At 36.2% G+C, this 25,679-nt stretch overlaps 1 protein-coding gene across 1 annotated transcript; it reads right to left on the bottom strand.

Moving 5' to 3' along the window:
• Positions 1-483: 483 nt before the first annotated feature.
• Positions 484-25,444, bottom strand: LOC113235789 (clustered mitochondria protein homolog). The gene is made up of 21 exons (XM_026471692.1): positions 25,288-25,444; positions 24,931-25,092; positions 22,249-22,402; positions 21,189-21,322; positions 20,192-20,328; positions 18,972-19,201; positions 18,086-18,222; positions 17,343-17,537; positions 15,339-15,551; positions 13,968-14,142; positions 13,128-13,562; positions 11,586-11,788; positions 9,582-9,788; positions 8,759-8,992; positions 8,415-8,497; positions 6,913-7,042; positions 6,177-6,449; positions 5,671-5,796; positions 4,269-4,484; positions 3,551-3,765; positions 484-2,346 (listed from the first exon to the last, which is right to left on the bottom strand). The coding sequence occupies exons 2-21, from the start codon at positions 25,081-25,083 to the stop codon at positions 1,926-1,928; spliced, it is 4,071 nt and encodes a 1,356-aa protein (XP_026327477.1). The 5' UTR covers positions 25,084-25,092; positions 25,288-25,444; the 3' UTR covers positions 484-1,925.
• Between the last annotated feature and the right edge of the window lie 235 nt (positions 25,445-25,679).

Here is a 25,679-nt window from a genome sequence, read left to right as displayed (position 1 = left end):
TTATGATTTCGACGTATGCGGCAGTCGACTCGGCGTAAACAGCAAGACGACTGCGTGTCCTTCGGTTAGGCTACATAGTCTACCATGAAGACTATAGTCGACCCCATATAAACACGCCATTAGAACTACAATAAGTAGAGTACTAGGGTACTAATATTTTTCGTCGCTCCTAAGTGTATTTTTAAATAAAACAAATGAGATTTTTTAAAAACGAATTTTTATTAGTATACTACGAACAGCGCCGTATTTACATGGTCGTCATATTGTTAGAGAAATGTAACAATAACAAATTCAATGTTGTTTGCTTAGGCACATACTTTATTAACTTGAAATTTCATCAAAAACAGTTTAGCAAACAACAGTAGCAACATTGGCTATTTTAATAAAACAAACAAACTTGCAAATGACTATGATTAAGACAAATTTCTTTTTTTCGTATTATACCCAAAGGTACTCTGTTACAAAATTACACGAAGTAACAATTACATCGAAAAAAAAAAAAAACAATCGATCTGAAAAACAACATGCAAAAAAGATAATGTCTTCGATGCCATTTGCAAGTTATATTTTACACAGACAGCTGTGCATAACGAAATATTGATCTATGGTAAAAACTTTAACAATTGTTAATTCGGTATCCATTGCATATAATTTGTTCACTTGGCGCTACTGACAAATGTTAACTTATGACATTAATGGTAAGGCATTTTTTATTGCAATTTTTTTTGTTCAACGAAGTAACGTTCATGTTCTATACAATAACATTCGTAACAAGCTATAATTCATTAGCTTTATAGAACACAACCGGCACTTAAATTTAACGACAGTACAATCTATACACGGTACAAAACAGCACTAAAATTGTGATGTGTAGCTTCCTTCCACTGTTAAAACCATAACACGATGATACAACTTTCTATATCACAGACTAACAGAAATATTATAAAAAGGACTTAATTCACTACTCATTATGGCACTAATCACACTAACACCGAAAAACTAAGATCGAAGGCAGTGTTTCTGCAACGGGCACCTGCGGCTCCATACATGCGTTTGGACATACCGACCAGTTATAAACGAGCTATTCTTCTGTTACATTTCAATCACAATATAACCTTTATTCTACGACTATTAGGTATTTCAACATTATGTATACTCCCGCACTAATTAAAAACGAAATAATACTCGACTATAACAATTCATAAAATCATATACATCTACGAAGGACAAATTGGCAGTAGCACCAGTACCATAACTTAGCGACAGTGTTAGGCAAAATTTAATTGTAACTACAAAATATAAAAAAGTAGTTTGTAGTAAACTACATTTAGCCCAACACTGCCGTCGAGCATGTAGGCCTATCCACAAACTACTAATTAGTTTATTTACTTAGTAGTTCAATAGAAAAGTATTGACTACCTTCGCAACGCAAACGTTTAACGGTGGTTTGTAGTTTCTGTTAAATTTCGCCTCAACACTGCTTAGCAACGAGCACACGGCCTTAGGTTCACAACCAAAACTTATTGCTATTATCACTACGTGAATTGCACTACTATGGGCTTATAACAGTGGGTTCCCATTGGAAGCATCAAATTATACCTACATCTGCGTGAATTGAGCGAAGTACGGAAATAACATGTAAGTAGACTATTGCACTCAGCGATAATTTATAAAATAATTTCTTAATTATTTGATCAAAATAATATCCGCAGAATTAGACTAACAAAAAAATCCTACATTAAACCTTAGCACACTACCAACTACGGCATACATTCATAGAATAAGGAACAATATCATCAATCAATAGTTATAAAGTAACGATGGTTAGAATAAATGTCCAATAGTAGCGGAAGGTGTGCGGTGAGGCGATATCACTACACAGAGTCCTTGCAACCGGCCGCGGCGAGCGATTCCACACTGCGCTTTCAACTCTTCACTTGCTGCTTTGGTTCCTTACCCCCTTCCTGCTCTTTGTCGCCTTTGCCCATCTCCGTCAGCACGGAAATAGGCAAGTCTTTCAAATCTGTTTTTTCAAACTGTAATTTGAATTGTTCGATATTCTGCGGGTTGGACAAGTTTGTCATCTCTCTTTTGTCTACCTCTGCTTTCAATTGCTCTATGTCATCCAGTGTGGGCAAGTCTTTAAAATCTCTTTTTTCTAACTCTGCTTTGAAGTGTTCTATGTCTTGTGGGATGGGTAAGTCTTTCAATGCTTTTAACTGATCCATATCTTGCGGGCCGGGTAAGTGTTTCAATGCTTTGAACTGTTCCATTTCTTGCGGGATTGGTAAGTCTTTTAACTGTCTTTTTTCTATCTCTGCTTTGAATTGCTCGATATCTTGGGGACTGAAAATACAAAAAAGGTTCGTTATAGAATTTCTATCAGCAAACAAAGACGATCCATGTGGTGAAATGTGATAACTGCCGCTTATACATTGGGATTTTTATAGTTCATTTCACATAGCATGATTCCGGTGATGTTTGTGATTTTAAGTATCTAAAAGATGAGATGATGTAAAATCGAATGAAAAAAATCGTTTTAAATATCTTATCGACATAATTTATTTGAATCGATTTGCAGAAAATAATTTAAGAACATATAATAAACAAAATTAAATCAACAACAACGAAACAAAAGTCAACAACAAAGCAGAAAAATCAACTACAACGACACGAAATTTAATAAATTACTCTAAAACATCACGCAAAGCTCAAAACAAAAAAAAAACGACCGGCTTAAAAGGCGTATGCATTCGTACTGACGCGAGATACGCAATAGCCAATTCCATTTATCGATTTCATGGCGTATATACAATATTCAGTTTTACGCATCAAGTAATTGGGGTAATTTATTTTAATCTTATCATTTCGTTTTCTTTCTACTTAATGTACTGCAATTTTTATTTAAAATCACAACTGCAACAAATATTGTTTGTCTTTGGTATATTGTGAAAACTTTGTTATTATTTATTACATTTAATTTATAAAAGATAGTGAACTTTTTTGAAAAAATAATGTTGCCACGTATATTGCAATTAACTAACTCACTGAAACACAATCAGTGACAAAGAAACATGCGATATTTTGACTATTAATTTGCCAAATAACATTTCATTTACATTAAGTCTCTACAGAGTTGTACCATTATCCTATTATTCTCGAATTTTTCGAAAAATAATTTAAATTTACCTCGGTGACCTGCTGAGTCACGGCAAACAATTCTTTAGGACAACACTATTACGATTTCATCAAAAACTGGCAACCCACTAAACGTCAGATTATTATCTTTAATTAAAAAACCGAATAAAGATAAATGTCTCGCGTCTCTTCAGATCAGTCGTAACGCAAATGCGAGCACGATGTTGCTACGACATTGCTATGCATGTCTAAGGACACCGTGGTATAGTAGCCGTCAGTGTGCGATTGCGTGTAGGAATGTCGAAGGATCCCTTGCCTTGCCGTCCAAAAGAGAGTCAGACCATAGACAGCACGGGCAATAATTTCAAACGTTTAGTTGTACCATTTCAAGAGCAGAGGTGGTAGGACTCACCTGATCTGCACAAAGAGTATGCCATTAATGAGATTGAGCATGTCGATGACGGAGGCCATTCCGGGCGGCTGGATGTGCAGAGGAGGCGGCTGTGGCGCAGTGTGCGGCGCGCGCGCATACGCTTCGGTCAATCGCTTCTGCAGCACAACGGCCTGCTGCGTCAGGTGCCGCAAGCATTCTGATGACTCGCGTGTCTTGTCGTGTTTTTCGCCCAGCTACGGAATAATGCAATCGTCAAAATTTTTCAACATTTCATCGGTAAGTAGACGGTTTATTAAATTAACTTTATTAATAGTTAAATGGATACAAAATAATATTATTTATAGGAAATGAAACTATTTATCCGGATTTAACCGCGTATGAGGTACTGTAAAGGGCCCGAAACATAGGTTTTGTTTGAAAAAATAAATAACGCGTAACAATCGCGAAAATCTAAGAACTCAAAATATTATTTATTTTATTTCTCTATGGTTTCTGCCTACCGGGAAAGGAAATTATCTATGGTCTAAGTTACATAAAGATGAGTATACAACTGTCATCAAAAAATTTCCAGATAAAGTACACAAGGAATAAAGTTACAAGTTTGAACTGTTTAAAAAAGAAACTCTATATTCTTCTCTATTAATTGGAATGGATGGATTATGATCAAATAAAAAAAGTTACTTTTAGTACATTTCAACTACGATGAAATGTTAATCGTACAAGTCGATAAATTTACCTGTTGTTTATAAATAGAATAGGTCTCCTTCTCATGCTGCAACGCAGCTCTAAAGTCTCCTAAACATGAGAGCGTCCGAGCTAACAAATGACGAGCGACGGCCGCCTTCAATGAACGAGGTCCATGGGAAGAACTAGTCACCGCGAGGGCTGTCTCGGCGAAGCGAAGAGAGAGTTCATATTCGCCTACTGCGTGGAGGATAAGTGCGATGTTGCTCTGTAATAAAAAAAAAAAATATATTTTCACTACTGATTGTAATGAATATTATGATGTTTTAAGACCATGATTTTTTTTAAATTTCTCCATTAGAATTTATAATTATTAATACAAGGATCGAACACGAAGAAAAATTCCTTCGATTTGACAGACAACAACTTTGTAACCGACTTCAAAAAAAGGAGGAGGTTCTCAATTCGGTTGTATTTTTGTGCGTATCTTACGCGATTACTCCGACATTATGCACCCCTCACGGAAGAATAGCAGAAGTGGAGTTACGTCAAAGATGTTTATTGTTATATACTCCATTAGATACAGAAAACTATAACCCACATCCTCTCTAATTCTCGTAAATCTATCGACTAATATTGTAGATAGTCACAAGAATTGGAGAGGATTTGGGTTATATTTTTCTGTATTTAATGGAAGCAATAAACATGTTTGACGTAACTCCACTTATGCCATTCCTCCATGAGGGGTGCGATTTACAAACCGATGTCATGATTCTTTTTTGTGGGAAAGGAGGTACCTCAGTAGTATTGTTGGGTAATTTTCCGAAAAATTTCAAATAGTAAAACTTTTTCCAGTACAATTTCTGAAAAACTGGCTCATATTGTGGTCTACGTTTAGAAATATCTTTTAAAGTTTTATTTAACGTGAATAATAAAGTAAAATTATATATCGAATAGCAAGTTCCAGTGAAACGAGATTTAAAATGATTGGACAATAGCTAAAGAATCCATCGTTTTCATTCAGTATCTTCATCTTTTGACAGCTGTCAATTGTCAAATGTGGAAAATATTCAGAAAAATGTTTATTTTTGTACAAAATACGAATTTTTTTAAATGAAATCTTTTCATGACCCAACACTTCTCAGTAGTGTCCCATTCACATTTGAAGAAAATGTTCCACCGCTAAGAATGGCGAATTAGGGGATGAATCCGGTTTATTAGATTTCACCCACTTTTCGTTAACGGATTTCAACAAAACTTGACAAATAGATGCCATTGTGATTGCATTCACTTTTAACTTTAGGCTTTTTTATTACAAAAGTTATTATTATTTGTGAAAAACAAACAGGCATATAAGAACAATTTATTCATTTACTTATATGCTTAAGTTTGCTGATCTTCGATATTGTAATACACTTAAAAAAAGCACATTGTCATTTGTAAGTTTTACTTACATCAAGCAACGCCATTTCGGGGTGGTTTTCCCCGCAGACCAGGAGTGCTAAGTAACGGGCGCGATATAGTAACTTCAATGCCGTGCTCACTTGCCCATTCGCGAAGCAGTATAACGCTAAGTGCGACTGAAAACAAAAAAACAAATAAGTACACAATAATTAATACGAATGAACATATGCGACTCAGTACATACTACACATACTACTTTGGAGCATTCGTTCAATGTCCGAGCAAGGACAAGACGAACTAAAAGAACTACAAGAACCAACTAGTTCAGATTATCGGTTGAACTAGATCACAGTTTTTTTTGGCAGGCTAACGTTTTGATTGCAAAATGTCTAAGTACTAAAACACGCATGTAAAACGTTCCATTAATTTATTTAATTACTTCGTCACTTAATACGCGTAAACCAGCTATAAGATTTTTCTAATCACGTAACAAAGTAACCTGAGCTACGAACGCGATTTACAAATATCAAGTGATGTTATATATAGATCTACTTACGTATTCAGTAATAGTATAAGGATGATCCACTCCGTTTACTCGTTCGGACATAAGCACTGCTTTTTGTTGGTACGCCATAGCGTCTCTATGTTCGCCAGTCACATAGCACAGTCGCGCCACCATGCGGAGACATTGCGCAATTTCTCCGTGCATAGCTCCATATACATTGTTGAGAAGATTCAAAGCCTCAGCTATAAGTTCGTGGCCTTCAGTGACGGCACCTGCTTGTATTTTGTTTTGACCTGTTGTGTAGAAGTTGTATGCATCTGATGCCTAAAAAAAGATCGCGTTTTTAAGCAAAAATTGCATTCATAAAATGAGAGAATTTCGTTGATTGTTTTAAGGAAAATACTTAAGTATAGTGAGATTTTTTTTCTTTAAACTGGAAGTGTTGGTACAATCGTGTGATGTAAAAATTAGCCCCCTTTCAATTACAAAATTTTTTTTTAATGTATCAAGTGACGGGACGAACAAGCCATGCACCTAGTGGTAAGCGACATCGCCAGTCTATAGCAGTTGCAGTGCCACTCAGAGCTTTAAATCGCAAAGATCTGAGGGGCACTGCCACCGCACCCGTCATCCTGAGACAAAAGTTGACAAGTCCCACGTGCTCGTAATTTCACCAGCACCCTTACCCTCCAAAACCGGAACGCAGTATTACACTCATTACTACTTGGCGGTAAGATAGGTAAATAGTTATATATGTATGTATAATAATGACGATAACGAAACTTACCCTAGGATTGATATGTTTAACGACAGGGAAAATGTTCATGATATCTGACCCGGAGAAGGTGGCCTTATTCTTATTGTCGAAGTCATATTCACGTAGTAACATTTGGAGGCCTACTTTGAGTGCGAACGATCTGCAAGAAAAGAGATAACTTATACATATCGTTAGCAACCCATTTATACGTCCCACTGCTGGGCACGGGTCTCCTTAGGCGAGGGTTTAGCTCAAAGTCCGCCACGCCGGCCAAACGCGGGTTGGGGGACTTTACGCGTTGCCGAGAGTTGTGAACATTCTTCTACGTGCAGGTTTCATTACGATGTTTTCCTTCACTGAAAAGCTGATGGTGAATTTCAAATTAAATTTCGCACATAAATTCCGAGAGGTGCGAGACCGGATTCGAAACTACGGCCTCTGCTTGAGAGGCGGTATGTCAAACCATTAGGCTGCTACGCCTTTTTTTTTTTCAAAAGTGCTTTTATAAAATAGGTCCTATCAAGGAATAGAATAGAAAGTTCTTTATGGTTTTTCATTTTTGTTACACTTATGTCCGCAAATGGGTGTGTACGTAATACAATACTTCTTAAGAGCTCTCATGCCAAAAAAGTTTTGACGTTGGCCCCGCCCAAATTTGTGAAATAAATATATGCCTGAAGTTCGCGTGACATGCGACAGGAGATGTTGAATTTTGCGCATTAAAAGTACCAAATTGGTTTTAGCGGAATAACTCTAAAAGTAAAAGGATTTAAAAAATCCGTAGTGATAGTTGTGCCAACCCCTGCATTTCGAGGATAAATCGAAAAAATGTGAAAATTAGAGTTCATTTCGTGATTTTTATCTATCGAGGAAACTTTATTGTTTTATGTTTCTGATTAATGTCTATGCTTGAATATATCGTGTAGTTACTCATACAATATTTTATTTTTAACTTTAAAGTGGATATACCCCTCAAAAATCTAATCGAAGATTAGGAATTTTTCCTCTGCTCCCTCTTAAAGATCTATGCAATTATTTTATGTGGTGTAGCTGGTTTACAGCTCACAGAAAAGTGCTGTAGAAAATATACATACGTAAAATTTATACCTTTCTTTTTATTTCAGAACGTGTTCCCTTGGGGGTACACGACGTTTACTCAGGAATAGAATTCCGGATCTTCACATCGCTCTTACCCTGGGACCGTTTTTTTTAATAATACCAAGTGACGAAATGAAACAAGTCGTACACCTGGTGGTAAGCGACACGCCTATCCATAACAGTTGCAGTGCTACTCAAAGCTTTAAATCATAAAGATATTAGGCGCACTGCCACTGCGCCACCGTCACCCTGAGGCATAAGGTGACAAGTCCCATGTGCCTGTAATTTCACCAGCACCCTCACATTCCCAAATCGGAACGCAGTAATGCTCACATTACTGCTTGGCGGCAGAAATAGGTAAGGTCATGAAGATATAGGGACTGATATTTTATCTATATGGTAACCAAAATTTTATAGACATTTTTTATACTTGCCTGAGAAGCGATATTTTCTGTAATCCATGCTTTTCTATTATAGATTCCATATTGTCGGACTGAAGTTCGTAACCCCAGTATGCCTGTGAATGAAAATATTAATGTGAATGTAGTAACAAATAAACGTTCTATCTATCTATCTATCTATCTATTATTTGTAAGCACATCTATATATGCACAATTTTGTATTGAAATCACGCGGTCTATTAAATTGTAGATAAACAATAGGATTTAGCACTCGACGAGATCGACGTACGAGCGTACACCATGTGAATGATAATGTAGTTTTACTACAAATGCCAAGCTCGTAGTTCATTTGTTCCACAAGTTTATTGTTAACTGACCTTGAGTTCATGACGTATCTGAGAGAAGAGTGCTTTGGGCGTGAGGTTCTGCCACTCCGGGTGCGGAGAAGCGGGGGGTTGCGGTCGCTTGGAGCGGCGCCCCCTGCCCCCGCGACCGCCGCCCCGCGCGGGCGCCGGCGCCTCACACGCTGAAGGTGCGGGACTTGCGCACGCGCCTAATAAGCAGTTCAGGAAATGTGCCACTGCTGCACCGGTGCACATTGCGTCGCTGCCCTGCACAAGCAAAACCAAACTTCTTTACATCTATTATGTTTTTGACTATTAAGCCGCAATAATAAAGAATTCAAAAGTTGACAAGTTATTTGAAGATCTGAAATACAGTGGCACTAGCATTGATATGACATCAAAGGCTAAGTCATCAAGATGAAATTAGATCTATATGGTTAAAAGACATTATTTCTCAAAACAGAATACAAACATACACTTACAATGAGAAATACTAGTTAAAAAAGTTTACAATAACGAACGATGATCGGAACCGTTACATAAATATATCAGTTCAAATTCACGTTTACACAATGTTGTTGCTTACACTTAAAATTTATGTTTTGAAATAACCATGCTAGACATACATCAACAATAAGAAGTTTTTTTTAATGTACGGAATCAGAAATATTTTATTTTACAACAAGCGGACCATGTGGAGAGTTCACATTACATATAAAATTTATTAACAATGCTAGGGTCTATAATAAGTTCTTTAACCCTTTCAAAGTCAAAATTTCAAAGAAATTATTGACGTTCTCTACACCAAGTATGTACAACGAAAGTAAAAAAATGTTACATGTTCGTAATTACAAACCTGCAGATACGTAGTATAAACGTGTTTGGCCGAACGCAATACGAGCTCTCCCACAGCGATGCCATGAAGGTAGGACAGCTGAGCATGGGGCTTGAGCGCCAACGCGACACGTCCCAAATACCGCACATTGATGCCGCGAGCGTGCAAGGCTTCGGTTAGCCCGGCACCGTCCATTGGTGCTGATGTGTGCTCTAAACATTCGCGGACCTGTAGAAAAAATATTTAGTAATTTAATTTTGGAATCTTATATAACTTATTGTACTTGATAAAATTATCTAAACTGCAAATAAACCACGTAAGGTGAACCACAAACAGCTGTATTCATTATTTGACAGATACATGAGTAAAAACATCGAGCATATAACCAGAAACAGAGACGAAATAAAGGCCACCCAACCCTGGCAACTCATCAGGCAAATGGGCTTTATATCACTTTTAAATATCACCACTCGTTTGCGCTGGAATCACAAATTAGAACAAAATAGAACAGTACAGAGTCAACAAGTGACCCGTGTGTACGTCTCCGTATATTTCAAAAATATTCTGTATTTATTGTAATAAAGATAATTTCTCTAACTATGGTCCATTCGGTGGTGTAGGAAAAACAGCAAAACATCTATTACAAAACAAACGAAATCATATTTCATCGGTAATTAAATATTAAATGCGTAATTTTTCAACTTTCTTCCATTATAGCAAAGCTCAAGTTAAACTGGTCGATTCGAAGTGAAACAATTGACGACACCCGTCAATTGTTTCGAATTCGGGCTGGCCAATCGGAGCGCAGTTGTCACCGTAATTATTTGGCAGAATAGTTTTCAAACCAATTAAATAACATTCGTCTCTATTTCTGGTTATATACTCGATGAGAAAAACGACGATTCAAACGGCAATACTGTGCCTTAAAAATGATTATCTGTACTAAGTTTTAATACAATCCAGACTTGGCAAAAAGATCTCATCAATGCGATTGGCAAAGATATCTAATTATTACATTGCGTCACTATTCTAACAGTGATTTATATTACTTTTGTTAATTTATTTCATATTCACACATTCTAATAAATAGGGATATAAAGTAAGTAGTACACTGAATCACTTCAGGAGTTTTAAGTGTCACATCTGACAAATGAAAATTAAATACTTATAAACAGTCTTCACTAAGTAAATCATTACATAAACTATCTTATATAAAGAGATAGGAAGGTCAAGGACAAATTACACTATGTAGGTAGGTCAAGTACAAATTACACTTTGTAACAAATTTTCATAAATATTCTTTTTCTGAGTTGACAGGATTGGTTTTTGTTTAATGGAGCAGCAAGGATGTAGAAAGGAGTAACTATACCCCTGCAACTTTGCTTTTGTAGCAGTCACAGTGGTATTTACATAGCTGCCTATTTCAGGTATACATGTTATATTTTACATTGATTAACATAACTAGTCTTTAGTTATTGCTTTGTACAATAAGTTACTCAATAAACAATTTTATTTCTTATTTTATTATTATTGAAACGCTACATAGTGGTATGTACATAATCTCGCAAATCTATATATTTTTATTTCTTTGTCATCAATTTGTGAATTTGGATTGAAACTTACTATAGATTTTAAATATGTTTTTTTATCTTTAAATAAAGCGTAACCCGAAAATTTGTGCGTTTTCTGTATGATACGCAAATTTCAATTTTTCGTTGTCCTGACCACAAAAGCAAAATTTCTGCAGGGTAATAAAATTTTTTTCGTGTGTTTATGTTAGAACCAATTAGAAAATAATAAATAAGCTAATAATATATAATAACCTACAAAATATATGTTTAAAAGCTGGAGGGTAGCTGGTCTGGAACTAGTCACGGCTGAGTGTGAGAGAGAAAGTAGTGGTTACGCTGCATTAGGGTATTAGGATTTTCTGACCTTTACAATGTTTCAAAGATGTACAAGCTGTTGCTTTTCATAAAACGATTACGTGACTCGATCTGTCAAATTATCATGAAGTTTACTTACAAAAGCTGGTATCTGCGTGGTGAGCACGAAGGCAGCGGCTTCCTTGACGAGATGTCGTTGTTTGGCGAGCTGTTCGGGGGAGGCCGCGTGTTTGATGCCCGGTGAATACACGTCCGGGTTGAAGCGGACGTCGAATTCAGACTCCTTGAGTGACGCCACGGCGCGAGCTGCTGCTGCTACTACTGCGCGGGAACGCTCGCCGGCTAACGGTATAAACGGTGTTTATAATACAATTTCTTTAATTTGCATTACTTTGCCGTAGCACTGTGCGTGGAAATAATAACGTTGCGATGACGTAACGCATTGGCAGTGCCTGTGTGGCATCGCTCTTACCGTCGAACCTTAGAAATAAATATGGATTATCTCTGGACCTCTTGGACGGAAAAGAGTCGTTTTTATTTTGACTTTCAATTATTTTGTGAAATCAAGTTTAAAGTGGAATAGGATAGTGCTATTGTGCCTTAATCGTAGATTAAAACGCGAAATTATACGAATCTCGAACTAAAATACCCGTATCGGCCCGTCTTAAGGAATCCCGAGTCAATCCAAGCACGCCGCCTCAAATTGCCTATCCTCTATGTGGCGGCCATATTTACATATTTACATATTTACAGAAACATATTTTGAACTTATTCTGCTAAGCGGAAAACTCGACACTGGCGAAATCTTAAAAAGAAGGAACCGCCATTGAGCAAAACGAAGAAGAAGAAGAAATAAATATATTGCTACTACACGAGTAACAAGGTGACGTTACTTGCGACGTTAACTCGTTTGCTTTAAAATTATGGCAGAAAGAAGATACTTTATGCTCTATTTACAAAATAAATAAATCCCCGATATAAAATAACACGATATTGAAAACATATGCAATAGACAAGTCCCTTCATACTAAAAATAAGGAACGAGGTAAGCATTCAAACTGACAATTTTTACCAATATTTGTAAAGAAGTTAAAGAAAATCGCTTGACATTTTAAGACCCGTAGGAAATAAATAGCAAAAAATAAAAATACCATTTCGTTCTGTTCAACAACGGGACGATAAATATCTGTATCTTTTTATGTTTGGCAATTGTAAAGTAATTAAAATGAATGTGAATGAGATGACAATTATGTTACGATTTCAAATAAAAACTACAATTTGAGACAAATACTCAACCCGTCACAACTTCCTAGAGACACGCGGTGTCCCTAACGATTTTGGTACTGCGCCTTAGAGCCACACGATGTCTATAACTCGCAGCTGTGGTTTAAATGTATGAAAAAATATAAAAATAAAAATACCGCAATCGTGTGTCTCTCGAACGCGTGACGGGTTAATCTATTCTAAAGAAATGCTAGCCGTGAAGTATTTAAGTTAAATGGCTTCCATACGTGCGGTGTCGAGATTTAACTGTCTAATTGCGAGGCCTTTCTATTGCATTCATTCACAGATCACAGCTTTGTCAAAGAGATGAACAGTAGACAGAACAGCCATCTCTGATTGGATGTAATGGAAAGCGCGTATGAATTTCGGTAAGCTAGGAGCGAGGCATAGTACTCACAATCAGTTTCCTGTTTTTCACCGCTGCAAATTGAATCTGTTATGCTTTCAACGATCTTCTTAGCCACATCGGTGTCAATGTCTGAATAATTTTCGTTTGAAAGCAATTCCTCCTCTTTGGTCTTTTCCTTTTCGTCAGATTTGTCACTATCAGTTTCATCCTTTTTGGCACTATCTTTTTCTCTCTTCTGTTTCTTATCTTTTTCTCGTTTCTCAGACTCGTCTTTATTAGCTTCAATGGACTTTTGTTGTTCTTTATTTTGTTGCCGTTTAGCACTTAATTGTTGTAAATGGAAGGCCGCGTATCGAATGAACATGAAGTAACGAGCTTCGACAAAACTGTCTACCAATTCTTGTCTAAGGCAACAGAGCTTGTGCTTGTGTATTATTGGGAATCCCATTGACTTTATGTCCTCTCTGAGTTCGTCATCTTCCACTGTAAGAAAAATAAACATAATAAATCCTGTCCTCCATGGGTTCGAATTCGGGCTCTCACCATTACTTTTTCGGTGAAGGAAAACATCGTGATGACCTGCATGTGTAAGGTGGTTGACAGTCTAAGGAAAACATGGAAGTCCCCAACCCATATTGGGCCTAAACCTTCGCCTGTGAGGTAACCCGTGCCCAACAGTGGGACTTACTTATGGGTTGGTGATAATGATGATTTCCTCCATTGCATAATCGAAACTTTTCAAGTTACTTGTCCAATGTCGTTAGCTAGTTAATAGTGAACTTCGACATATTTTCAAGTTGCTAGTGAAATAAATTAGTTTTTAACCGTTCCGCAACATGGACTGGGTCCAACTCTAACTTTTTAGCCGTAACAATGAATGTAACTTACATTGAAGGAAGTTAACATCAGGCGGGAAGGTACGTAGCAGGTCTAAAATGTAGTGACGGCCGTCGTTTCCTATTATTCCCTTGCACTCAACGCTGGAACACAACTCAACTGTTTCGCCATTCGCGCTGATCACTGAGTGCGGCATTATCTTTAGTTGCTGTCCTGCTTTGCTTAGCTAAGGCAAATAAATATATTGTATTTAAAACCCACCACAGTCTCATAAATAAAATTCTAAAAATAATTTGTTATGTCAATGTGTCTTCCACCCTTCATGGAAGAATGGCATAAGTGGAGTTTAGATACAGAAAAATAGAACCCACACCCTCTCCAATTCTTGTAACTCTACCTAAAATACTAGTCGATAGAATTACAAGAATTGGAGAGATTGTGGGTTATATTTTTCTGTATCTATTGGAGGAATAAACATGTTTGCCGTAACTCCATTTATGCCATTCTTCCATGAGGGGTGCGAATGTCTCATTAAAAAAAATCAATCTCACAAGAGTAACAAAATTATTATCATATGGCAGTCTCAACTCAGCATCTCTGATTTGACCGGAAACTACGGAAATACTTTTAATACTTAGGTTACTAGAACACAAATAATTTAAATTTAGACAGTACCGTTAGAAAAAAGAAATTGGCTGAGAGCCGACAGATATGTTTAGTCCTCATAATAAACTTTGTAAGCTCGTTTACGCACTGCATCCGATTCGTATTTGTTCTGAATCCGAGACTATACAATTCTAGAAAACTCGGACCCACTTCGGATGTCGCTTGTGCACTAAGTCCGATACGTATCCGAAAAAATACGAATATCGCTTGTACACTTATACACGTAGATAAAATGACCACTGTGACATTCCGACCGTGATTTCTCGGATTCGGAACTGGGGGGCTACTACTCGATCTCCGTCCGACATCCGTCCGAAACAATTACTGTCAAATAAGTAATATTCGACAAAATTAAAAGACAAATATCCAGTATAAAGCTTCATTCGCATCACGCGTCTTTTCATTTGGTCAAGTATTGCTTATTTGGCAGTAATTGTTTCGGACGGATGTCGGACGGAGATCGAGAGTAGACCCCCTGATTCGAATCCGACGTTGTGCGCAAACGCTCTTGTTGTTATGAAATTACAAAGTGAAAATTATTTTGTAATTCCATGACAATAAAAACTTTGTTATGGATACTAAACACCTCTGTCAACCCTTAACCAACGATCTTTTTCTGAGTGCGTGTTTAGATCCCTTAGATTCTCGGGCGTCGAAATTTAAAAACTCAAATTGATTTTTAACATCAATATTGGTGTTGTTCGAACTTATCAGCAAATTTTTTTTTTAAAACAAAAAGCAGATCACTTTACTCACCAATTCCATATACTTCGGATGACTTAGAACAGTGGTACCAAAATCGATGCTTCCGTACACAACACTCTGTTCTTGCTCCTTCTCCAATATACCGGGTATTATGGACTGGGCCGTCACTCGATAGCCGCGGTAGTCCACCACCACCGTGCCGAGGGTATGGAGGCCAGGCGTATCTACGGCGCTGTAGACGCGGACACCTTGAAGGTCGTTGCGCTGAACAAATAATTATATTATTATAAAGCAAATTTGATCAAAATAGTCACCATTAGCTTATTACTTTTTATCATACGGTTACTAGATCAATGTACGATCGTATGCTGAATGCCGAGCACCTCAGAACATCAGTTGGTCTACTCCCTTTCTCCATCCAAACCAAATTAAAAGAAGCATGATGCGAATGAGGCTTCATATTTGACATTGTTTTTTTTTTATTTGGTCGAGTATTACTTATTAGACAGTAATTATATTGGACGGATGAGAACGGGGTAGACCTCCATGTATACACTAATCGCTAAGGCAAAGGACATTAAATTTGTCAACGTATATTTAAGGTGTAAATATTATTAATACAAAGATCGAACACAAAAAACTTTCATAGACTAGTAATTTAATTAATAAAAATTATTTCTTTAATAAAACGTAATTAGTAATTTTTAATATCATGGTAGTATAACATAATGATAAAGCAATAAACTTACATAAACTGTATATGTAAATCAGCAATGCTGAGTCTTCATACTTTTTGTTCACATTAGTGTTCTTTTGTTTTAATTGTTCGCTTATATTTGTTTATGCGTTTCGTGGATAAACAATGTCCCTTTTTTATTTTATTAAGTTTAAATTTCAATGCTCTGAGACGCAGAGAGAAATGTGTCGCGATGCTCCGAGATCGGTATCAAGAGCATTGCAATTTATACATAAGGCTACTGACTCAATGTTTATTGGAGTGCTTTATCCTTATCATTGATCGTATCAATTAGTACAATAAGAGCGAGTGTTTATTTTTTGCACTTTTAATTAGTTCGAGTTCAGGCTCAGATAAACTTCAAAATTAAACTGTGAATGCAGTTACTGATATTACGAAAAATAAAAGAACGTTTACTAATATTAAAATGAGCTATCTAAAGCGTTTAAGATGGTTCCCCTTCATGTACTCTTAATTTTTTTTGTCACCCTATAAATATGTAACACACAATAGTGTTATGTATATATTATATGTATGTATACATAGATGTATTATATTATTCATTACTAATATGTACGTGCGTATTCATTATACGTATGTAGAATTCATTTAACAATATACTTATTTCATTTTAATGTTTTTTCCCCCACTTTTTTCCTCGTATTGTTTCTATTAACAAAGACAGTATTATTTAATTTTGTTTGATTTTTGTTTTTATCTTTTATACTTTTTAATAAACACGTCTAACGTCTTAAATTATTATTTTAATGGATAACTTGAATTGGCCTATACAAAAAGTGCTAAAAATGTGTTAAGGTTAAAATTGCATTACGAATATTGGCTGTTGTTATCCCTAATAACATAAAATAATTGCTCGATGATGGTGCTTAAAATGTAACTCTCTCTTTAGAGGAAACCCATGGCCAGCTGTGGGATGTATGGGGAATAGAAGATTGCTTGCCGACAGATTGTATACACTTGCATTATTGGCGACCTCCGTGGTCGAGTGACTTGCACACCTGTTTTCATGGTGTAGCCATTTCTGAGGTCCCGGGTTCGATTCCCGACCGGGTCAATATAGAAAACTAACTTTTCTATGTTGTCTCGGGTCTGGGTGTTGGTTGTACCGTCGTTATTTTCGATTTCCATAACACAAATGCTTTAGTTTAGGAAAATATTAAGAATAAACTTGGTTCCCCTAAAATTCTTCTTTTTCTCTTTCTTCTCTCTAAATTCCTGGTAGTCTATTATCTATCGCCTCTACTTAGAGTATCTGTGTAAAGCAATAAGACGTGTATGGGTAACGAAACATAACTTACAGGAGCAACAAAAGCAGCGGCGTCACCACCGAGGTCTTTGTAATGGTCGCGGACATCGAAGCCGAGTGAGAAGAAGATATTGTTCCAGATGAACATCTGCATCTTGGGCTCTTCGCCGGGGTTGATCGCCATCACGTTGCCGTCAACTACGGCCATTGCGCCGCGCGTCGCCGCTGCTACAAAGTCGCTGTGGACCTGGTTTTAATGCTTATTTTAGAAAATTTTATTTATTTTTATTATAAATTGCGTCCGACTCCATTGACTGTCTGCTATGTTATGCTATCTCAAATATCACTGACAGTTCCCTGTAAGTCTGAAACAATTCACTTTTGGTTCTACCCCCGGCCCACACTAATTGCAGGCAAAACAATCATTTTAACACTCTATGTAATAATATTTTTGATCTGAATCTTAACTGAACTTTAGTAGCAGTAGCGCTACTTGTGAAAGAGTTCGTCCAGGGAAGTACTGCCACCTTACCTATTTCTGCCGCCAAGCAGTAATGGCAGCATTACTGCGTTCCGGTTTTGAAGGGTAAGGGTGCTGGAGAAATTACAGGCACATGTGACTTGTCAACTTGTCTCAGAGTGACGCGCGCAGTGGCAGTGCCCCTCAGATTGCGATTTGAAGCTCTGAGTGGCACTGCAACTGTTGTGGACAGGCGTGTAGCTTACCTGAGCCTGATGGCTTACGACTTGTTCGTCCCTTCACTTGGTATCATATGGAAAAAAAATATATCGAACCTTGAAAATAGCTCTTTCACGCAGCAATCGCTCAGGTAGAGTCGCACGTGGCAGCTCACGGGTGGTTTGAAGCTCCTCGTTCCAGTCGCGAGTCTGGCCTGGTATGTGTTCTTCGTAACCCAGTTTTGAAGAGAATGCTGTATGGAAAATGGTTATATAGAACAATATATATATATATATTCGTAATACTAACAATCTCGCAAGAGTATATTACTAATATCATAATTAACAACTTTTGTTCCATGAGTTTACAAAACATAATAAATGTACCATAAATAAATTAAGTGAAGAAAAATTTTCATAGATTCCTAACAGATGGTGCTACGGCAAAAAACCAAAACAAAGGACAGCAGAAGTTGGTCAAATTTAATAAAATGTAATTAATTTTGTATGAACTTTTTTTGATCCTTACAGAAAAATAAGTTGATCAGCACCAAAAAAAATTTTAGTCAATTTTATTCATTTTTATGGACAACTCACGCTAGCCCAGAAAATTGACTATTGTACTAGTGACCAAAATTGTTTTCACAAAAAAAACTTAATGATTCCTAAGACAGTTTCCTTGTATCTTCTATGCTTTCGGATTTTCCCATACGGTCCCATTAAAAAAACACTGTATATCGATATTAAAGTCCATCATATTTTATTAAGTTACAAGCGTATTAAGGCTGTCTTATATGAGACACATTGAGCGAAATAAATAAAGAAAAAAGTTTATAGTTTTATATTATTTAAGTAATCAATATCTACGGCTAAGCATTATATTTCACTCTACATTTATTTCTCTCGAGAGTTTGGGTGTAATTTGTGGTTGTCTGTTTGTGTCCATGGCATCCGCGATACAGAGTTTCCCTATTACGGAGCATGAGTGTCAAAAAAAGCTTACTGTCTTCAGCTCGAATTGCATCAACAGTATGTTCCAACATCGGCGAAGACCATTGATAAACTTGATAAGGCGTGGCGACCCTTTCGAAGGGATGCTTCTGCATGCGGCGTTTTTGCACCAGGCTGAAGTTCCGCTTGAACGCAGGGGACACAATGCTGAGAAGTTCGATCAGGGAGTGGCACAGTAGAGGCGGGGTGCATGGCCGGGGGTTGAAAACTTCTTCGGTGGATCTGTTATTAGAAGGCTACACTTAATTCAACCGAATTATACAAAACATGACAGTCGATCAGACATCGACACAGTATTGCAAAATAAAATGTAAGTATATTGAAAAAATATTTTAAATATAAATATATAATAAAGGCTGAAAAAAATATGTTTAGCACGCTCGCTATGTTTTGGAAATTCAAAAAACTAATTTCTTTAATAAATTTAAATTAATTTTTCTAATTTTTTTTTTATGTATGTTACGCGATAACTCCGCCATTTGTGAACCGATTTTGATGATTCTTTTTTTGTTGGAAAGTGGGTACCTTAGAAGTGGTCCCATTTAAATTTGAAGAAAATATTCCACCAATAAGGGTGGTAAACTAGGGGATGAATAACATCACAAATGTTATTCATCCCCTAGTTTTTTGTACTCTGTACTGAGATTAGGTTATTATTGTATTGTTTGGCTTTGGTATCGTTTGTTTTATGAAATTATTATAGTAATACGGGAAAGTATATTGCCCTGCATATATATAGTAGTGGTAGTACCACGGACAAAAACAATTGCCTACCCTTGATACTACTAGGCCTGTCGATAGTTACACGGGAGAAGATTATTGCTCGTGGAACTGCCAGTAGTTCTGTTGGTAGTTCCACGGCCAACAAAGGGTTGTTGGTGATTTAAATTAATATTCTTAAGTCATTAGTGGTTGAGTCAATCTATGTTATACATTTTCCAAAAAAATGTGCAAATGTTGCAAAAATACATGAATAGTAAATGCTATGACACTCTAACAATTTAATCACCTTCTTATATTGATAGCTGTATCGAAATCATTTCGGGAAGTAGAGTCACGATACGAGAGTACACTCATCGCTATTAGTACCGTGTCAACATTTTCGAACCAACATACGTTTATTTGAATTGTCATTCATTAAGGTCAATTGCTTTGATGGTGAATGAATGAAAGAAGACACAGTAAGATAAAATGTTATATATAAATACTAACTGATTAAGGTAGAATCCTCTGGGGCACGCCGTGATGTGGAAATGGCGGTCCTCGAGTGTGACTACGTGGAGGTACAGCAGGTCACCACACATCTTGCGAGGTCCAGGCGGAGGGTTCCACCCGGATGTGGTTAACACCTGGTTATAATAATAATAATCATCGTTTATTGTCTCCGTTTGTGTATTGTAACTAAAGCGATAGTCTAGTTGGGGAACACATATCGTTCATTTACAAGTCAAAGCGCGAATGTGCGTCATTGTGTTTTTCGGAAATGTAAGCAGTTTACACTTGTAAACATATCAGTTGATTTAACGGAGATGGAAAATGTCACGATAAAACCCTTTAGTCATTCATTGGACTGGTATCATAGTGTAATAAGTATGGTAACTCCATGCAAACGTAGCAGCGCGGGTTGTATGTGTATACGCCCGCCGTGCGTCGGCGTCGCGTACGAACGCACAAATTCGTATAATCTCGCGGTGCACTCACATTGCATAGAGCGGTTTGTCCAACGCGCCAATTGTTATATAATTGAAATGAACGCTCGATGTTTACAAAATGACGATCAAATAGTAGACGTGTACATTATTGTGTTTGTGGTAGTTTGAACAAGAGTTCTTCATATCCTACAGAATTGTTCAGCATTTCATTTCTATTTTTCATAATCATACTCCATAACCAAGATAACAATCCGCGATGCTAGGATGAAAATATACACATACTACATTTAAGAAAGGTTATTTCAACACAGCACGATAATACCGTAATGAACATCTTAATTTTTTCATATTATGTTTACAACATAAAGGTTCAACAAACCTACGTTCAAAGGAACAAACCTACGTTCCGAGTGAAATATGGAGAATTTATGCGCCGAACAGGCGGATGTTGTCCTACTTGCTCTTATTATATTATGCTAGCATTGTCGACAACGCGTTAAGAATTTCAAATAAGAGATTGTTTAAGCAAATAAAACAATAGGTAATAACTAACTTACCTTCAAGCATTGCGGGGCCTTATTTTCCTTAGTGAGACCCGGGTGAAGAGGCAACAGCGGTCTCTCAGTACTACCTGGCATTATGTAGTCTGGTGGAGTGCAATCTACGCTTTCCGGACGGGACTTTTTCTTTTCTGTTTTAAAAAATGTTGGAATTAGTGATGGCAAAATATAAAGGCATGAGGATATATTGACCTCTCAGTAGTAATAATTTACTTCAGACGCGGAGGTAGTTTAATTTGGTCGAATGTTCATGAGTGAACATTCTCCAGGAGCGCACCGATAGGCCTCGCTTATTTATGCCGTGTTGTGTGTAGGATTATAAACGAAGTTCAGTGTGAATGGGTAGATCTGAATGATCAATTGTGAAAAGAAGGAAAAAGGTGACGAATGAGAGATGTCTGTAGGTTTAGGTACCGGTTGAGTGCAACTAATTATTTTTCCATTTTATAAAAATTAAAGCCTACAATTACCAAAGTATTAAGTCTTATTTCCATCCCAGATGAAATATATTTCACGTTTTTCGCAATATCTTGATAAATATGGCAAGAGCGGTCGCCCCAGTGTGGCAACAGAAACTGATTCGAGTCCAGTTAGATCATGTGAGTTATTCTATGTTTCGGTCCAACGACCGAAAAATTTGTGGGATAATTTCACAAAAAATAATTGAAAATCACAGTAGTAAAACATCATAGATATCTTATAGATAAACATATTTACAAATTTTTAACTAAACTACACCTTGTCGTTTCAACGTGTGGTCCATTTAAACATATGGTAATTTTGACACCAGTCGCTTAAGTAGCAAGGCAGTACAAGTTGTAGTGTTTCTGCATACGTGGTCGTCCTTATGCTGATTAGGTTATTTTGAACCTTTTTTTTTTCCTTTTTTAGAAATATAAATTTTCGATACGGGTAAGAGCTCTTATCTTGCTCCTTTAGTCAAAAGAATAGCTCCACTATAGTAGACAAGAGCATGTCAAGCTTTACACATTATACTTTGGACCGTTATCGTAAGCGGCATAGAGTTGAATTTAAGTCTGTACAAAAAGTTACTTACCAAGTATGTCACCCTGGGTGACAATATTCAGAAAAGCAAGCGAAGAACACTCGTGGCCAGCGTAAGCGTCCGTATGATCGGTCGACTTTAGAAGATCGCGAACGTGACGCACGTGAATGCGAGCCTCGCGCATCGTATACGGTTCTTCCACAACCTATGATTGAAATTTTTTTTTAAAAAAACGCCATTCAAGGCACAAATATGATAATTGTTGTAGGTCTGCACATCAAATACTTTGTAACACCAAACTGCTCTAGCAAACGCATAGCAGTATTTCCTTTTCGTATCTTCAATAATGAAAACTTGGGCCCAATTCTGCCAATTTCAAATCATCTCAGTTGTGTGTCGATAGACTGTAAATTTATACGTGTTTAGTACGTGTGGTATTCTGCTAAAAGTTAAGAGTAAAGGTTTGTCAGGGGCTAGCCATCGAGCTACTATTCCACAGCCATTGCAATTTTTTGGTATTCAGTTATTCAATGGCGAGTCGAAGGTCGGCTACTAACTGACGTTTCTTTCGATTCGTATTTACTTCCAATTCCAGTGCTTATCAATTATTGAGATTTTTTTATAAAATAAACATTAATTTGAAGAATAAATAGCTGATTAAACGAGATAAAAATTAAAATATGCATAGTAATTTCCATGGTACTTTTGGTAAGCCGACATCGATCGTTAATCAATGAATGCCATCATTGTCATTTCACTGCACAGATTTTTAGCAGAATAACAATTATTATCATAATTGTAATAAAATCTTAGTGGAGTATCAATAGAATCACAACTACCAATATTTCAAGAAAATTAGCAGACTTAAGCCTTGAACATTTAGGGGACACAAGAACTGCCGCATTGTCAGAATCATAATATGATTAATTGTCAATTCATATTATGAACTTAGAAACAAAACCTAAATATGCAAATCATCTATTTGGCAGTGTTCTATAGAGGTCTCTCTAAGATTTCAATCAATCATCAATCCTCAATCAATCAATTCATCTCTTATATACATAGAGGTCTATATATATAATGCGTTAATATGAATTGTCAATTAATCATATTATGACACTGCCAATACGGCCTTTTTAGCCCTGCTGATAGGACCGTCATAAGTAATTTTACCAAGCAAGTTTACTTAGTTTTACATTTTTTGTACAAATTAATAATGTTCGTTTGATATTTAATTCGTTCATACATACATATGCCCGTCTATTACGACTGACATTTTTATGGTGGTTCGCTTACGTTCATTTTCTTTCAAATTTGACTTTTGAATTTTCAAATTTAATTCTATGCTATTCACATTAACTTGATTCAAAACTCCATTACACTTCAAAGTACACTTATAAGTACATTTTATTGTGCACGTACCAATCATATTCCCTACACTGCAATGACTTAAGTTTTCACATAGTCATCACGTCAACGATTTCTTATCGTATTGTATGTTCTTACGTGCTGACGTTAAAACGTTTATAATGTATATTATAAATTAAAAGTTAGCAAAAAAAAACATTGTCTTATCTGAATGACGAGTCTAAATAAATAATTTACAATTAATATAATAATTGGTAAGCTCTGTAATAAATACTTGCAATGAAGTGATTTTATGTACATACCTATTAATGGCACCAACAGATCTCAAGTAATGATTTTTAGTTAACTTTTAAAAAAGAAGTCTTTCGCCAGTCGATTGTATAACGGTGGCCATAACTAAGATGTACAAAAAAACAGTCAATATTCGTCGTTGAAATTTGCAGTTCATGTTATTTATATACCTTAAAAACGTAGTACGGTTTCATGTACAACCAATTGTTACAATGGTATATAATAACATCATTGTGATTCAATTATTGATTTTTGTTTCATATAACTGACTTTCATGTGCATTTTACATAAAATTTATAAGTTGGACAGTTCAAGTCAAAGGATCAACTTGATTTAAGTTTTACTTCGTTTTGAGAGACGCAATGGATATTAACCATTGGAGGCCTACCTCCAACGGTTAATATCCATTACATATGGCCTAGTCATATGATTCAGGTTCAGTCCATTTTTTGATGACCCCGATTATCAATCAGGAGGTTTTAGTGTGATGAGAGAAAATCTTATTGGTATGAAAATATCAACATCTTATGTCAATAGGGTCCAGTCAATTACATATTCCAATGGGCCTTAAAATGAAAGTGACTTCTAGATTATGAGTTAAGTATAGAGGAGTTTGTTACTAACATTTCTTCTTTATGGACATTGTTGTCTTTTGGCACCATTTTGTGTTACAATATTTTTGTTCTACTACTTTCATTTATTGTTATTTAGGAAGTAACTCATAATATGATCGCCATTAATATAAAACAAAACAGTAGAACAAAAATGATCCTTGAAATTGTAATATCGAAACATTATTAATTTGAAGTAAATTAAGAATAATAGTATATTGTATATTGTATAATAGTATTTTTATACAATATACATATAGTTAATAATTACTTAATATAATAATTTACACTTAAAATTAAAGCTCTCATAAAATCTAATCAATAACTCGACATATTGGATACACCTACCGAACGTTATTCATTTGATTGATTGGATTATTGACGTTACGATTTAATAAGTTCATCTATAATAACTAGGTGAATCGATAACGACCTTGATTACAAATGATTGATTATTTTGTACCTTAATAATAGATCCCTCTTTCAATCCTTCAATATTTTTCAATTCCGCAAAGTTGTCCAAAGTAACACCGTCGAGTTGCAGTGAAAAACACGTTCTGTGACAAGTGTCCTCTCGGTCCATTAACACTTGATGAATTTCCTGAACTAGCTCCATACTTGACACCTGTGATAGTATTTATTAATTTTATATCTACAAAGGTCCAAATTGGATCCAAAATCATTTTCTCTTTTGCCTAAAGTCTACATCATGAATAAGAAAAAATCCAAAAAGCTACTCGCAGCATACGTAAACAGCTTAATTTAAATTAAAGAAATATTCAATGCGGACACAAAATATTCAAACTATAGTAGAAGTTACCTGAATGTCCAAAGGTTCAGCCCCAGGACTAACAATCTTGACGGTGAAACCCAAGTCTTGAATGAACACAACCTCGGCATCCCTTTTCTTGTCATCGCCATCTTCGCTGGGAGATAACTCCCTGTCTTTTTCCCCATTTACTACTATCTTACTGCTGTCACCGTTCATTTTGCTCGACACGTTTTCCATACTCTTGGAGTATTTCTTGTCCTCATTTTTCTTTGTTATGTTAGAATCACTCTTATTCTCAGACTCTGCAGATTTGTCAGCCGCCTTAACTTTCTTTTCTTTCTTGCTATCAGACACTGTTTTACCTTTATTGGGACAAACTTTGTTCGCAACATCGCGGATTTCGTCAGACTTATTAGAATTAGTGTCATCCGAATCACTGT

Source organism: Hyposmocoma kahamanoa, unplaced genomic scaffold, assembly GCF_003589595.1.
Source record: "Hyposmocoma kahamanoa isolate Upper Pololo Valley unplaced genomic scaffold, ASM358959v1 88, whole genome shotgun sequence".
Classification (NCBI taxonomy): Eukaryota; Metazoa; Arthropoda; class Insecta; order Lepidoptera; family Cosmopterigidae; genus Hyposmocoma; species Hyposmocoma kahamanoa.
This window is presented reverse-complemented; position numbering and strand designations above follow the sequence as displayed.

What these genes read in the sequence shown, in the direction of transcription:
- LOC113235789 (XM_026471692.1), bottom strand. Translation starts at nt 25,083, where the DNA reads ATGGAGCTAGTTCAGGAAATTCATCAAGTGTTAATGGACCGAGAGGAC. An exon ending in AGAGGATTCTACCTTAATCA is followed by an intron (nt 19,202 to 20,191) that starts GTTAGTATTTAT and finishes TTCTAATAACAG; the next exon opens with ATCCACCGAAGAAGTTTTCA. An exon ending in CCGCTGCTTTTGTTGCTCCT is followed by an intron (nt 15,552 to 17,342) that starts GTAAGTTATGTT and finishes TTATTTGTTCAG; the next exon opens with CGCAACGACCTTCAAGGTGT.